The following is a 14,758-nucleotide window of genomic DNA, read 5'->3' as shown; positions in this document are numbered from 1 at the left end:
ATTAAAAGGTTTCTTAGCAGCAGAACTACTGCTCTGTATTAGAGCAAACATTGTGCTGTTCCTTCCCTTGGTGCTCTCAATTCAACAGGAAAAAAAGCAGGAGATGGTGGAGATTGAAGAAAAAGCCCAGCATAAAGCACCTTATGCTCTGCAGTCTGACAAATACTCCACTCTCTGCTCAGAAGCAGCTGCACCCAGACAGACTCCACTGACACCACACTGGCCCATGGCACCCCCCCAGTGCAGGAGCCCAGCTGCCACCAGCCAAGAACACAAATAGCCCTTTGGTCAAACACCATCGCTGGTTTTCTCTGATGGTAAAACAGGTGACAATGGAGGTGGATAAGGCAGAGCTGTCAGTCCCCTTTAGTACCTGATACCACATTGAAGACCATGAAATTAAGACTCAAGTTCATGCCTGGCAGCTGACGTGTCTCTCATGCCAAGCTGTGTCCCAGCTACAGGCTTGGTGGTGACTGATTACCCACTACCAAACATGACTGAACTCTCCCTGCTGGAATTGCTTACAGCTTCACAGCCTTTCCCTCTGCTCCAAGGAGGCAGGAGTTCCATAGAGAGACCCCAAAGACAGAGGAGTTTTTATTTCATATAAAGTTCTCTCTCTTAAAAAACCAGACTTGGTTATTAGAGATGGGCTTATTTCTAGCCCACACTGCTGTTTGCACTCTAGGCCTGAGCCAGATAAAAGAAACATGAAGGAAACCAACATTTTTTGCTGAAAAGGCAAAGCAGCACCTCTGGTTGGGAACATATTTATAATAAAACTCTATTTGGATTTTTTTCATTATTTTACCAGGAATCAATAAAGCATGCAAAATTACTATAATTTAAATGTCAGACATGCTCCAGTGTATGTTTTCTTCCAAGTACTATGCATTATTCTACTCTTTTTCTTTTACTCCTTTTTTTCTTGAAGCCACTTACAGGAGAGTTATTGTATGCTATGAGACTGTTCTTAATCACTTAAATAAAACCCTGTAGCTACTTGGCTCTATGTATACATTATAATGTGTTCAGAAGCCCATTGGACTTGTATCTCTATCATCACTGCAGCCAGCTGCAAGTGCATCAAGATTGCTATCTCCAGCACTAAGAGCCATCTGACACTGGGAATCTACCAACAGCTGAGCAATTTCTGCAGCTTTACCAAAACACAAGGAAGCCTGAGAGGAAGCAGGCACCCACTGCTGCAGCCGTGCTTTCCACTTAACTTCACGGGCAAAGATGTTTCCTGCCTTTTCCTCCAAAGCAGCCAGGCCTTCAAGGCAGCACACACTCCCCTCCTCTCTTGCTACCTTTGGGACAATTTCAGGGAATGCCCTGGCCCAAGTTCATCCCTCCACTCCTTAACCTACCTTCCAAGCTGCCCCTAGTGAAGAGGAAGGCTTTTGTCAGTGTAAGTAAATGAGAGATTTTTGTATTTCAGAAGGTCACAAAATGAGTAATAAGCTATGTAATTATTTTATCTTCTATCTATGACTTGAACTGCAGCTGTGTAAACTCTTGAAGAAATACATCTGAAAAAAGCCAATATTCTAATCTGTAAATGGGACTTCTGTTTTTCTGAGGGAACTGATTGCTGCATAGTCTGGTCCTCTGAACATGATGGTACTTTGCAATACTGCTAAAATATGAAGCTATAGTTTAGACATCAACCCACAACTGCTCGATTTTTCAGCTCTTTGATTAAAAGATTTTGAAACAGAACCATTCCATCACAGAGATTTCATCATCACAGCTAAGATAGAAAGCAACACTAAGAACAAGAAAAAGCAGGCCCCCAGAAAAGTACACACGAAGCTTACACTGTAGTATCTGTACTGAGATACACCATAATGGTGCCGGGTTTAAGAAAGTATTATTTTTCTGGAAATCTCCACTAGAAGACAGAGTTCCTTACAAAATAATAATAACAATACTAATACTAATTAAAAATCCCAGCAGTTGGCATTTGCATTCATTAAATCTCTGCTTTCCTTCTGCCCTTCTAAAGTTGGTTCTCATCAAGAAGAATGCTGAACTGGAAAAAGAGCATCATTCAGAAAGCCATGAATCCCTCTTATGCTTGCACCGGGAGGTTTCATGTGTCAGCTCTGCCGTGCTGGCAGCCCCCCATTAAATTATTGCTAACCCCATTATAAGCATCTCTCCAGAATTCTTTTGACAACAGCTAGCCAACATCATCATTTAAAGAAAAACAAACCACCTTTAAGGCAAACAAAATGTGTCTATTGAGCTTTTCAAGACATCAACCATACACAGAGATACATGCAACATATAAAGGCTTCTGAATTTGAGGATTAAAGGCCTCACAGAAAGACAAATCTGGAGGATAAGCCCTCTGCCATTCAGCCCACCTTCACAGGGCACCTGTGGGGCCTCCAGGCTTGACTGCAGTGCTGGGGCCAAGAGGTCCCAACTCTCACAAACACCAGAGAAGGCCACTGGAAAGGCTCTGTGATTTTCAAACCATCATTAAAAACACATCAGATCTTCATTAATGCAACTTGGCTTTTGAGGGAAACAACCAAGTCATGTTAAATCAGGGTGAAAAAGCATTTTAATAATATTAAAATATGTTTCTTTAGAAATTCTTGCTACATTCCGTGTCATGGTGCTGAAAACAAGAGAGATCATTCTCAAAATCCAAGTTTATCTTAAGAGTTAGAAAATAATTGATTTTGGAATCTTCATCAATTCTCATTAAACTTGATAAACTATCTATGAATGAAGGAAAGCATCTCTCCAGAGGCTTACATTACACTCACATTTTGCTACCTAGTACTTCTCCAAATGATCAAGATTTGTTACGTACTATAAGGTCAGGTACTGGGATTGAGACCATACAGTAAAAAAAGTGCAAAATTTGTTAAATTCTGTTACGAAAATGGCCATGATTTAGAGCATCTGGTTAGTAATCAAGTACTCCTTGGCAGAAACATGATTTTAATAAAAGCATTAAAGGAAACCTCCGAGTCTGGCCTCTAACCTCTGTTTGGTCACTAACCCAGAGGTCTATCCTGCTCAATAACCTATCCCAAAAGCCCCAAATTCTGCTTGGATCCTTCCCAGCTCCTGTCAGCTCTCATGCCCAAGCCATACAGAACCTTACATCTGATAATGCCAGCTTCATCTCTCAAAGTTTAAGGAGTCAAACAGGAAATTTTTTATTTATCTGCAAGCTCCAAGGCTCTTCTAAGAAATACTCATGTCAACCCTCTATGGAAGGGAAACAAGAGACATAGTCAGAAATTAGACATTATTTCTGCTCTGGTTACACTGCTCCTTCCAGGCTGTGGTTTTTACTGGAAGGCACAACAAGAAGACACCTCTACAGAAGACAAAGTGTGGTCAAAAATTGGCTCAGGTTATTGAACACTGCAAAAAAGAAACTTGCTGAAAATAATGAATGACCTGCAATACCCAGGATATTAGAGCAGAGAAATTAACAGAGCAGTTATATTTTTTCTGTTAAATATTTTTCAGGCTAGGTCTAATCTTTTGACTTTACATTCTGTGACTAAATAGTTTAATCAGTAATGAGGCTAAAAAGCTTTGATGAAATATTTGTACAAACAGGAAGAATTAAGTTGCTTATTGAACAAAACCATCTCTTCTGAGGATTCACTTCATTTGCAGTGTTCAGTCAGCAGAATTATTGTGGAAAAATAAATATGTTCCACATCATAAAACTCTAACACTCCAATACTCAAATTAAAACTAAATTAGCCAACACAAACATGAAAGGTGGTGCTAGTAACACACATAATTTATGCCTCTCATGAGCCAAGATAAAATATTTATGTAATTACATTTTCTGTATTTAGAAAGATTATAAAAACCTAGAACAAAACATTTGAAAGATTATTTAACACTATTACTACTTAGATTGAAGACTTTTTAGGACCAGGGTCCTAATTACAATTACTAGTTACTTGGCATTATATGTGAATTTTTACTTCCCATTGAAATAGCTTTCTCTGCCCTGAAAAGGCTGGACTTCAGACAATACCATCAAACCAGCAGGTGAACCCAACATTCAGAATAAAAGAAAGGATGTAGCTAAGCAGTGAATGTAAAGCCCACACTGTGAGCAATAATCACAGTTTTCCAGACACCTCAGCACTTCAGCATTATCTTTTCTAAGTAGAAAAAATGATTCTTTCCCTTTTTATCTCAAAATATGCCACCCTTTTAGTTTAGCTTGGCTGTGTTAAACATACTTACAAACAAAACGCCTTTCAAGTTATGCAAATCTTGAAGCATTGCATGTATGAGGGATCCTGCCACTTCACCTACATAGCTTGGCATGAACCTGTGTTTGTCAAAATTCAAATCTGAGACTTCCCATGAAGAAAAGAAGCCCCGTCTTTTGAAGTCACTGTTGTAGCATCACAATTGGTGGTAACCAAACCAGGAAAAGACAACTTCAGTGTGTACTTTAAAAAAATAATATTATAAATACACTAATGAGATCAGCATTTGAGTGCTGGCTGTTCCACTCTCCCTGGACTAATCACAGGCTTAAAAGCTTATTTAAGTGCTTAGCTCAAACATTTGTGTTTCAGTAATATTTCTAAAGATACTAATGAAAAGTAAGCTGCACCTGGTTCCCAAATAAACATTGTTAGGCTTTGTCTCTACAGAGACCTTAAAGCCCCACTGCTAATCACAGCAGCCAAGACATGCTGCAAGATACGACTAAGTGTAACAAAATTATTTATAAACATTTAAAATTCTTGGCCAAGGACAAGGTTCAAGCAATAGACTGTACTCAGAGTCCATTTACCATGATTTACTGAGTATATAACATAATTTCAGAAAATGAACATTTATTTACTTGATCATCAGTGTGCCCACAAGCTTTATATCACTCATTTGAGGAAGCACTGATGCTTCTGTGCAGTGACACGGGTTTTACCCCAGGCACTAGCTGCACACATTGGAGGTATGTCAAACAGGGCTCCTTTTGCAGGACCTACCCCAGCTGCCATCCCTCATGGCTTGAAACCCAGAAAGGATCCAAACCTTCTGCTTCCTATTAGTCAAAACCTACAGAGGAAAGTTTCAGGTCAGGGAAAAGTGACCCTACTGCTACACCAAGCTCTCAGCAAGCTGCTGGGACAGTCCCACTCCTCCATCACCTGTGCCTGCTCACACACCCCTGTGTGTCCTGTGGTTGCCAGGTGCAAGGTGAAAGGGCAGGAGAGCCATCCCTTTTAGCAGCCACCTACCATCCATCACATAAAACTGCACCCTCAGCATGCACAGTGTGAAAAATAATTTCTTGTATGGAATCTGCAGTGTGATACAGGCAGGTTTCCCAATCAGAGGAGGAGGCAGAATGTCCTGGGGGAAAAACTGGTGCCAAGGGAAGTAGTGAAGGGTAGGGGACAAGGAACACAGAAAGCAGATTAGGCACGGCTATTAGGCCTGGCCAATGATGAATAATTCATGGATATCTCAGAAGCCTTTATGGTATTGTTCTTTCTGAGGGAAATACCTATTCATTTCCAGAGGCAAGAAGTAAGTGCCTTTATTGCTTACATGCTTCTCTATAAACACAAAACATCATAAAAGCTTTCTTAAAGCCATCATAAAAGCTTTTTTAAAGCTGTGCATTATTAAATGCTTACTTACTGTTTTCCTTTCAGTTTCTGTATGCAAGATTGCTGCAGAAGTTACAAATGTGCAAAATATCTTGTATTAAAACCCCAAAAAGGGGCATCTGCATGACCAAATATTCAGTGTCAACAAAAGTCCATTGTGTTACTCTGACAGAAAGCCATTTTTTATTTTATTAAACCAGATCATACTTTAACTACATAACATAAATTTTTTGCATGGTTATATTAGAAAACTATTTTCCAAAAATGAGCTAAAAGCTTGATTTTAATTGTCAGTCAAGGAAAAACAAAATTACCTGTCTATCATGAAATGAGACTAATTTTTTCCTTTCTTTCATAGGAAGAAAGACAATCTTAAACTTTATTTTGAAAGAGACAGTCTTAAGCTACAATAATTCTGCTTGGAAAAATTCTATCTCCTTGCCAATTAGGTGTATTTTAATGACCTCAGATATTATCACTCTGTTGGTTTGTTTTTACCCATAGAGACGAAAATAGTGAACACTTCATCTTAATAAGGAAGAATTAGTGATACCTACCTATTAGCTCATATTTAAAGAAGAACTTAAAGAGTTTTTAATTCCTTCACATACTTCAAAGCCAAGGTTTGTGAAATATGTGTGTGCTGTTTGTAATTAAAGGTTTACAGAAAAATTCAGCAATGAATAAAACCCCACAGAAACAATTTCTGGCAACCCTAGTGACTCCCCAGCCCAGCAAAATGTTCGATTGAGTATCAGCAAGTGTCTGTCTCTATCATACTGTCTGTGTCTTTCTCCTTCCCCTGTTCATGGCCTCAACTCACTGGCAAGATCCTTTAACATAGCACTTACTAATTTCATCCCTTTAGGAGCCTCCTGCATCCGTCAGAGCAGCTGTTTTCCTTCACAACCCTGCCCAGATGAGTTTGCCTTGCCAATCGCTCAGCTAAAGAAAGTGCTCTGGACAATTACCTCCTGCACCAGGATGAGCATTTAAAGATGTTGTGAGAGAGAAAAGCAGTAGAATTGTTTTGGCAAAAGGGCCACGCTCCAGTAACTGCCTGTAAATTCAGTCAGGGTTAAATTCACTGACTCATGGCTACCCTAAGGATTGGGCAGTATTAACGGCTCTGCATAAGGCCAGATTCCATGCTCTTACAGGGACAAACACACAGAGCACCACTGCAGCAGTGAGAAAAGGACATGATGAAAGAGACTACCAAGACTGAATCTCATTGAACTGTTTGCTTATACTCTCTACTCACCTGTGCTTACTTCTCTGTCTTATCACTTGACTGCATATGCTTCAGGGCAGGAAGTTGCTAAATGCACATCATTTTGAATGATGCATTTTGAATGATTTGCACAAAACTTGCAAATCTCACAATAAATTATTAACAATAACACCAAAAGCAAATACGAGCTTTGTAAAAAGTGGTTGCCATTATGTTCATTTTTCAAACAAGGCTTGTGGCTTTTTGCCCCCCAGCACAGAATTAAGTTCTACAAATTGGAGTGCCATTAAATATCTCATTAAACATCTAGACCAGATAAATAGTCATGTAAATTTTTCACTAGTAATTATCCTGTTGTGTCTTTCATGATACCAATGCAGTAACTTTACCAGTACTGAATAGCATCAGCAAAATCACCTTATAAATTCAGAATTAGCCGAATTGCCACTGATATCAGGGCTGTCCACAATAATAAGGGTTCAGATGAGGACATCTTTCCATTGCTGCCAGCTTTTCAACTTGCAATTATTTTTGAAGCAGTTAATTTTATTTATCCATACCATTTTCACTCCTGGAAACGAAGTAGTCTTTACTGTCTAGAGCTCAGGTAGATTAATGCACTGCAATGAAGTCTTCTTTACATCCTTGCAATAAAACTGCTTTTGAATGAGTGCACAGCTGCCAATGTGTGCTTGATGTATTTGCTTTGAAATTATGTAGCTGTTTCTATTGATTCCTCACACAGGTAATTTTCTGTGTGCCAGTGAAGTCTTCAGAATCCTATGCCCTTTGTCACAATTTATCAAAGCTATTAATACATTTGTAGAAAAGTAGCTTACAATAGCTATGTCTAAGAGGGCTGGAATAAAAAGTCCTGTAAAATTTTCATGATGACAGTTGAAAATGTCACATGAATCTTCTGCTGCTTAGAAGAAACTGTATTTATTACAAATGCAATCTTCAAAATGAATATTTGAGCATGATAAAAGACGTGTTTGCCACTCTCCCTCAGCTGCAGGGTGCAGTGATTACCGGTGTTCTTGCCCATACCCAACTGCTGTCAGGAGTATTCTGAAGACACTAAAAAAAATACCTAAGGAACACAAATGTTTGACAATACCAAAATAATCTACAGTGTCAATCTCATGGCCTCTCACCATTCATAATTTTAACCTTATGAACATATCTAACCATCAAAATGCACAATCATCTCCTTAACTGTACAAGTAAAATTACTCTTATTTTGCTTTTTATTCTCTTTCTTTTTAAGGTGCATTTTTCTTAGACTCCTTTTTTGTGCAGCAAAGGTACCAGGTCTATTAGTTTATTGCCTTGAAGATGAAGTTTTTACCTTCTGTTACAATTCTGACCAATATTTTCAGGGTTTTACATTATTCGCATGAAAGAATTAAAGCACTACCATTTTCCCACTTTTATTTCCACTTATTAATAAATAAAACATTTTCTAGGTATTTATAAAGGTATTTGCTTCACTGAGGAAACGAAGGAAAGAAAAACCTTTCCCAGAAATTTTTGGAATAGATTGTATGTGAAGTTTCTGCTTTTCTTCAGTCTTTTAGGTATATTTTAACTAATATATGTTTGGACTCTATCTCATAGTGTGTATTTTCCCAACAATTGGCAATTATTTTTGGTTATCAGTTTTGCATAATGCCATCCTTTACTCTATATCTCCCCAAATACATACCATTCTGACCTGCAAGTGATCAGCCTCTACTGACTTTTTCCAGCACTTAAATAAACCTTTCCAGCAAGTTCTCCATCTGATTAAGGAGGTCACTTGTGATTCGGCAAATCTGTTCAAAGTATTCTTTAGCTATTTCAAAGAAACTTCAGATATTCAAATTCTCTTATCACAGAGACCTATTGGGAAGTTCTGACCAGCTTGTGATTCAAGATCTCAACATCCATCAAAACAGTGAGAACTTGAAACAGAGTTTGCTCTTTATATTAGAGAGATATTTTATGATCTTGATTTTATGATCTTGACAAAGGGACTTATATAACTAATTCAACTGAATAAAAGAGAGAAATCTACTATATTCTTATCCATTTTATCTGTGGATACTGTTAAAATGGTGATATTGAATTCTGCATTTACTGATTCTACACCGTTCTACAAAATTAGGTCTTAGCATTTTAAGATGAACATTAGACTTACAGCTTCCTCACATGCCCACTGTCACACGTGTGTGCACCTGTACCCAGGCTCTTGTATTATATTCTTTTATTATTTATTATCATTTATTATGTGCATTATTCCTTTTATTACTTATTATTTATTTATATTTATTATTTATTATTATTATTATTGTATTTTTATTCTTCCCATTTAGCTCATTTGATCCACCCCCTTTTGTTTTAGCATCTATCAAGTGCTATCTCACCTTCATGCTTTTAAGATTGTTTCATAAGATTTCTCTCCCATTCTTCTGTCACTTATTACTTCAGCCACTACCACACATTCTCACCAATGCTGTTGTTTTCAAATAAAAGCAATTTCAGCATGAGTTAAAATTATGAGTCTTCAACACTCCTATGGATCTAATTGTGGAAAAACAGACTAGTCTAGTGACAGACATTTTATGCTGGGAATCTATATCAATTTTTGGTTTTAGTGATTTCAACAGAATACATTTTTTATGGTAATGCAGCTGTGGTTGTAGGAAGTACAGTGACACCCATCTGTTTCCTTAGAAGTACCAGTCTTCTCTCCTTGAGTCTAGATAATTGGGAAGAATAAATGTTGCCTAATGCTTTCCAGCATAGAAAGCAAATATTGCAAAACAATTCATTACAAATAAATTAAAAGAAACTCTGTAATCTGATAGCAAAGCAAAGCCAAGATAATAATTTCTGAAGGATTCCATATGTTTCTCTTTGATGCCTCTTAGTCAGCATGGCTCACTAACTGGTCATGTAAGTGTGGTGATAGGAACTTCAGGTAACTCTCTAGCACAAGCCATTGGTGGGCAGAAAAGTGAGGCTGACTTGTTATTGCTGACAAAAGAAAAATGACAACAGACATCTGCTTCAGAATTCTGGAATAAAATAAAGTTACTGTATTATGTGGTAGAGCATAAAGGAGATCTCACTGTTTTCAGAACTCTACAGCAAAGACCCTGACTCCACATAGCCTGAATTTTATTTTTTTAACTGTATTAAAAACAGATTAAGAAACCCAACAAGCCTTACTGATGAGGTATGCAAAGGACAAAAGGATCTGCAAAGTCCTTAACCCTTGTTAAGCACCATTTCTTCAGTGGCTCAGATCAGTTCCGACAGTGCATAAAAAGGCATCCCTAGAGAAACTCCAGGATTGTGAGCACTGAGATCCCCCACTCTCTAGAGATGTGGGTTTATGCAAGTGCTCATAGACGTGACATGACACAGAAAAAAAGAAGAAAATTAATTAAAATGTCTGCAATGGCTTGATATCACTAGAGAGTAGAAGGACAGGGCTAAAGAATAGAGTATTTACTATTCCAAACCATTCTCTCTGCGTGGTTTGGAAAACTGATCAATGTGGTCAAATCATCAGCTTAGTTATTATAAAAGACAAATATCCTTCCACTGTGAAGGCAGAGGCAGAGGGAAGAAGAAAATGCAGAAAAGCAAGCTAATGGAATCTCACACAGAAACCTCAGTAATGTAATTGTCTTTTTGTCTATGCTTGCTGATGAACACAGCTCCACCCAGAGACCAGCCATCTTGGGGAGTTAAATCATTCTGGTCAATAAGGCATAAAATGGACAGGACAACATCTTAAAAGCCATTTTCATGATCAGAAACACTGTTAAATACTCACATGAGAACATTCTAAATCAGGTAAAGCTACACAGCTCTACAAACAAGCTAAACAAAATTCAATGAGAGCAAGTCAGTAAAGGATTTAATGTACACAATTTATTTTTACATTTGCAGTTTCTCTTCCTACCAAATGTGTGATTACTTTTCTTTGGTTACATGCAAATTGTTCAGGACAAAGAAGATGTCCTCTAGGATTGAAAATAGCTTCGTATGTGGCAAACACAGCCCCAGATGGACTTCCCAAGATTTGGGTTTTTTTTTTTTCACCCAGTGCCAAATTGTTCAGTGAAGTAACAATTTCTTATGACACATCAATTAGAGAATTAATTATTTTACTTTCATATAAGCACAAGCAAAAGTAGCAGTATTGTGTACATTGTTATGATTCATCTTCCTCATGGAAAATCCGCAGCTTTCTCTAGCTTATAGATTTTTTCCCCCACAAATATGTATGTCCAGCAATCAAAAACTTTTAAACAAATTGTAAAGTCTTTAAAAAGGAGCAGGAAATTAAGTGCATCTAAACTGTAATCTGTTCTTTGTAACATGGTGCACAGCTCTTCCAAAGGAAAACCAACAGTTTACTCACCATCTCACTCTATGGCTTTTAAAGATTTAGTATAAATCCTGGCACTGTTTTTCTCATTTCTAATCTTGAATAATTTCACATAATTTTAGAAAAAAACACAGATGTAAAACTATTCCTCTTCTGTTCTGTCATCTTTCTCTGCTTTACCAGAATATTAAGAGTGGCTAAATTTTAAATGTTTAGTTCAGTAAGTTAATTTAGGCATATTACTTCAATCTAACACAAAAATCTAATTCACAATTCCTACAAGAAGAAGAACTCATTCACCAAAGGGAGATATTCAAAGCTGCTGCTTTTCTGAATCTTCCAGTTTATTCTCCAAGCCATTATGTTTGTTACAGGGATCAATTTACAATTTATGTTGATCTGCCAGCACATTCAAATTAAAATTAATTGTATAAATTTGAGTACACATTGGCTGTTCTTTGCATAACATTCGTTATCAGGGTAAGGCTCTAAAGCACAAGAGGAAGGGAGATATAGGGCTCCGAATGTTTCATTTTCAAACTAGCATTGGTTTAGCAACAACACTATAGGCACAAATACTAATTTTATGGCAATTAAATTATGCCAATTTGAAAAACTGTATCACTGCTTATAGGAGAATAATATTGCTTTTACCTTACTGATAAGTGTGACAACATCACCTTCCCGGATTGTGAGTTCATCATCGTTCTGTGCTTCATACGGAAATATCACTTTGCAATACTCCTTGTCTGAAAGAAAGAACATTCATTGTGATAAATTACCACTTTATAACAACTGCTTATTCAAGGGTGAATAATCTTCATAAAAAATTCCATTAGTGTCTCTTTGTGCTGCCTTATTTCCTTGCCATCTTTCTCTTTGTATTTTACACCTTCATAAACAACATGAAATATTTAAAGAACTGCATGCTGATAAGCATTCCCACACACGTCATCCAGGGAGTCAGCTCTGTAGCCCGTAGAACCAATTTCTCAAATGAAATTGCTCCAGACAGCAACTTGCCACAAACTCTTTCCCTTAAGAGTAAGCCTTTATCATAGTTCCACTGGTATGGCCTCCCACCAGACTGCATAAACTGGAAGCATAAAGGACGCCGTAGGTCAACATAGCTTATCTATCCCCTTGTGTGCAAGAAAGCAGATATATATGAATCTATAAAGATGGTACAACAATAAATAACACATTAATAAACATTAATGCATTAAAAACTAAACCACCTGTACACTCAATGTAAGAGTTTTGAGAATTACTCAAGTTTCCTTGACCCTTTTTCCTTTACTGTCTATAAATAAGGGCATCATTTCAACTTTCATCTGGAAAATACAGAAGCCAGCACTCCTACTCAGAAATCATAAAAAGCAGTTGTCATGAAAAGCAGTTACATGTTGCTGTGCAACAGATGAGCATGTCAATGTGCCTTACAAATAAAAAGGGAATATGTTTTACAGCTGTTAAACTATGCATAAAACTATGTGATACTCTAAGACAGCAGGTCTAAAAGGACTAAGTAAACTACTCTACTGTTTGTAGAAGGGCATGTGATTTTGTAGAAATGTTCACCTCACTTTAAATGTCTCAGTTTTGATGACCTCTATGTCTAGTCAACCTCCATATTCAATGCAGAGAAGTACTGGCAGGCCACAGAAATACAAATTAATTTGAAATAACAGGACTTATTCTTTTATACTTACTATAAAGAGAACCTGCATTATCACACTTGAGGGTATCGGAGGCTCCTCCAGAGGGTCAGTTCAGCTGCCCAGACACTAAGTGCCTTTTCAGACACTTGTGGGCATGTAAGACACATGCATAGTATGGCTGAACCTATGGAATTGCCAGGTCCCTCTGGCCTGACAGCTGAAGACAATTCAAAACAAAATACCCTGGGGGTATCTCAAACAGCTCCAGATGCAAACTACTGATGTCAGCCCCCAAGCTTTGACCTTGTGTCTAAATTTAGATTCAGGTATCTGATGTTAGAAACCAACCTGGTCAGTGCACTAAAGTCAATGAAGATCAAGTCACTAAAATGAGCGAAGCCTTGAGAGCCACTCCTGACTCCAGGAGCAGACACCTAACATTTGATTAGCTAACCATGATTTGAACTCCCTGGACAGCAGTGACAGATGTCTAGTGGGACCACCCCCTGAAAAATCCAGATACCAAACTCATGATTATAACCTAAACTTAGGGCTCTGACACATATGCTCCCTCCAAACTTCTGAAGTTTAGTGAGAGGAACATCAACTGTAAAGAAGCAGCCCAGAAATGTGCATCTGAAAATTTGCTCTCTGTAAGCACCATGAGCCTGAGAAATTAAATAGTAGTAGTAGGGAACAGGAAAGCTCTTCAGTTCACACACTGTCACTCACAAACAGCATGAATTTTATGTGTCATTGATTCAAGCAAACAAGAACTTCTTAGGCTTCACAGATTTCTTATTCTGAACACAAATGTTTGAATTTACCCATGACCATTACAGTTGGTTTTCTAGCCATGCCCTGCATTAGGTCTGGCTGAGATGGAGTTAATTTTCTTCACAGCAGCCCACATGGTGCTGTATTTTTGATTTGTGACTAAAATTGCACTGGTAACACACTGGTGTTTTGCTGTTGCCCAGCACACCTACACAGCTTTCTTTTTTTCCCTTTTTCTATTCCCCAAGTAGGCCAGGGTGAGCAAGAAGCTGGAGGGGACACAGCAGCTGACCCAAGATGAATAAAGGGATATTCTGTGCCATATGGCCTCCTGCTCAGCAATAAAAATGGGTGGGCTTTGGGGGTGTTTCCATTCCTTGGAGACTGGCTGGACATTGATCCACTGTAGGTGGTGAATGAATTGATCTGCTGAATGGTGGCTGCCTTTGTGTTGCCTCTTCTAATTTCTCTTTCATTTATTTATCAAACTGTCTTTATTCATTGATTTTCTTGCTTTTGCTTGCTCTGATTTCTTCCTTATGGGAAGCAAGTGGCTGGGTGGAGCATAGCTGCTGGGTGGGGTCAACTCACCACACCTCCTCTGGTGCCTCTGAAGAAACAAAATTCAGATGAAGACAACGAACAAAAGTTTTCAGGGAAGAGAAATTAGCAAGGGGAAAAAATCATTTTCCCTGTTCTGAAAGCAGAGAACACTATGAAATAAACATTTGGTGACTTTTCCAAACCACTGGGCATGTGAAAACCACCAGGTCACAACTCACATTCAGAGGATGAATGGGGTGTCTGACTGCAGCTTTACTGAATTCTGAGGAAGGGTTGGGATGGTTGGGATGTCTCCTTGTGGACTTGGCTAGGATGCTCCACCTGCTCACTGCCTTGTCTTTGAGACAATGTAGCAACATTTTCTGTAAAAGCTGGTAGAAAGCTGACACACACAAACTTAGGTGGATGCAAAGCAGCATGTAGATAAATATGAGATTCAACACATTTTACACTTCAGTGGCATGCTACCTTAAATTATCATCGTGGGGTTTTTTGCTATTCTGAG

General features: G+C 38.1%; 1 protein-coding gene across 9 annotated transcripts in view; it reads right to left on the bottom strand.

Moving 5' to 3' along the window:
• Positions 1 to 14,758, bottom strand: part of SH3KBP1 (SH3 domain containing kinase binding protein 1) — a 211,899-nt gene that overhangs the window by 40,618 nt on the left and 156,523 nt on the right. For all 9 annotated transcript variants that reach the window (XR_010995877.1, XM_068179919.1, XM_068179921.1 and 6 more), the window contains one exon: positions 11,906 to 12,000. Coding sequence is in view for 8 of the 9 variants with exons in the window: in XM_068179919.1 (XP_068036020.1) it covers positions 11,906 to 12,000 (95 nt within the window). In the remaining variant the exon portion in view is untranslated. The remainder of the gene's footprint in view (positions 1 to 11,905; positions 12,001 to 14,758) is intronic.

The sequence above is a fragment of the Anomalospiza imberbis genome, chromosome 2, assembly GCF_031753505.1.
Source record: "Anomalospiza imberbis isolate Cuckoo-Finch-1a 21T00152 chromosome 2, ASM3175350v1, whole genome shotgun sequence".
Lineage (NCBI taxonomy): Eukaryota > Metazoa > Chordata > Aves > Passeriformes > Viduidae > Anomalospiza > Anomalospiza imberbis.
Note: the sequence above shows the minus strand (reverse complement) of the source record. Positions and strands in the feature narration are given on the sequence as shown.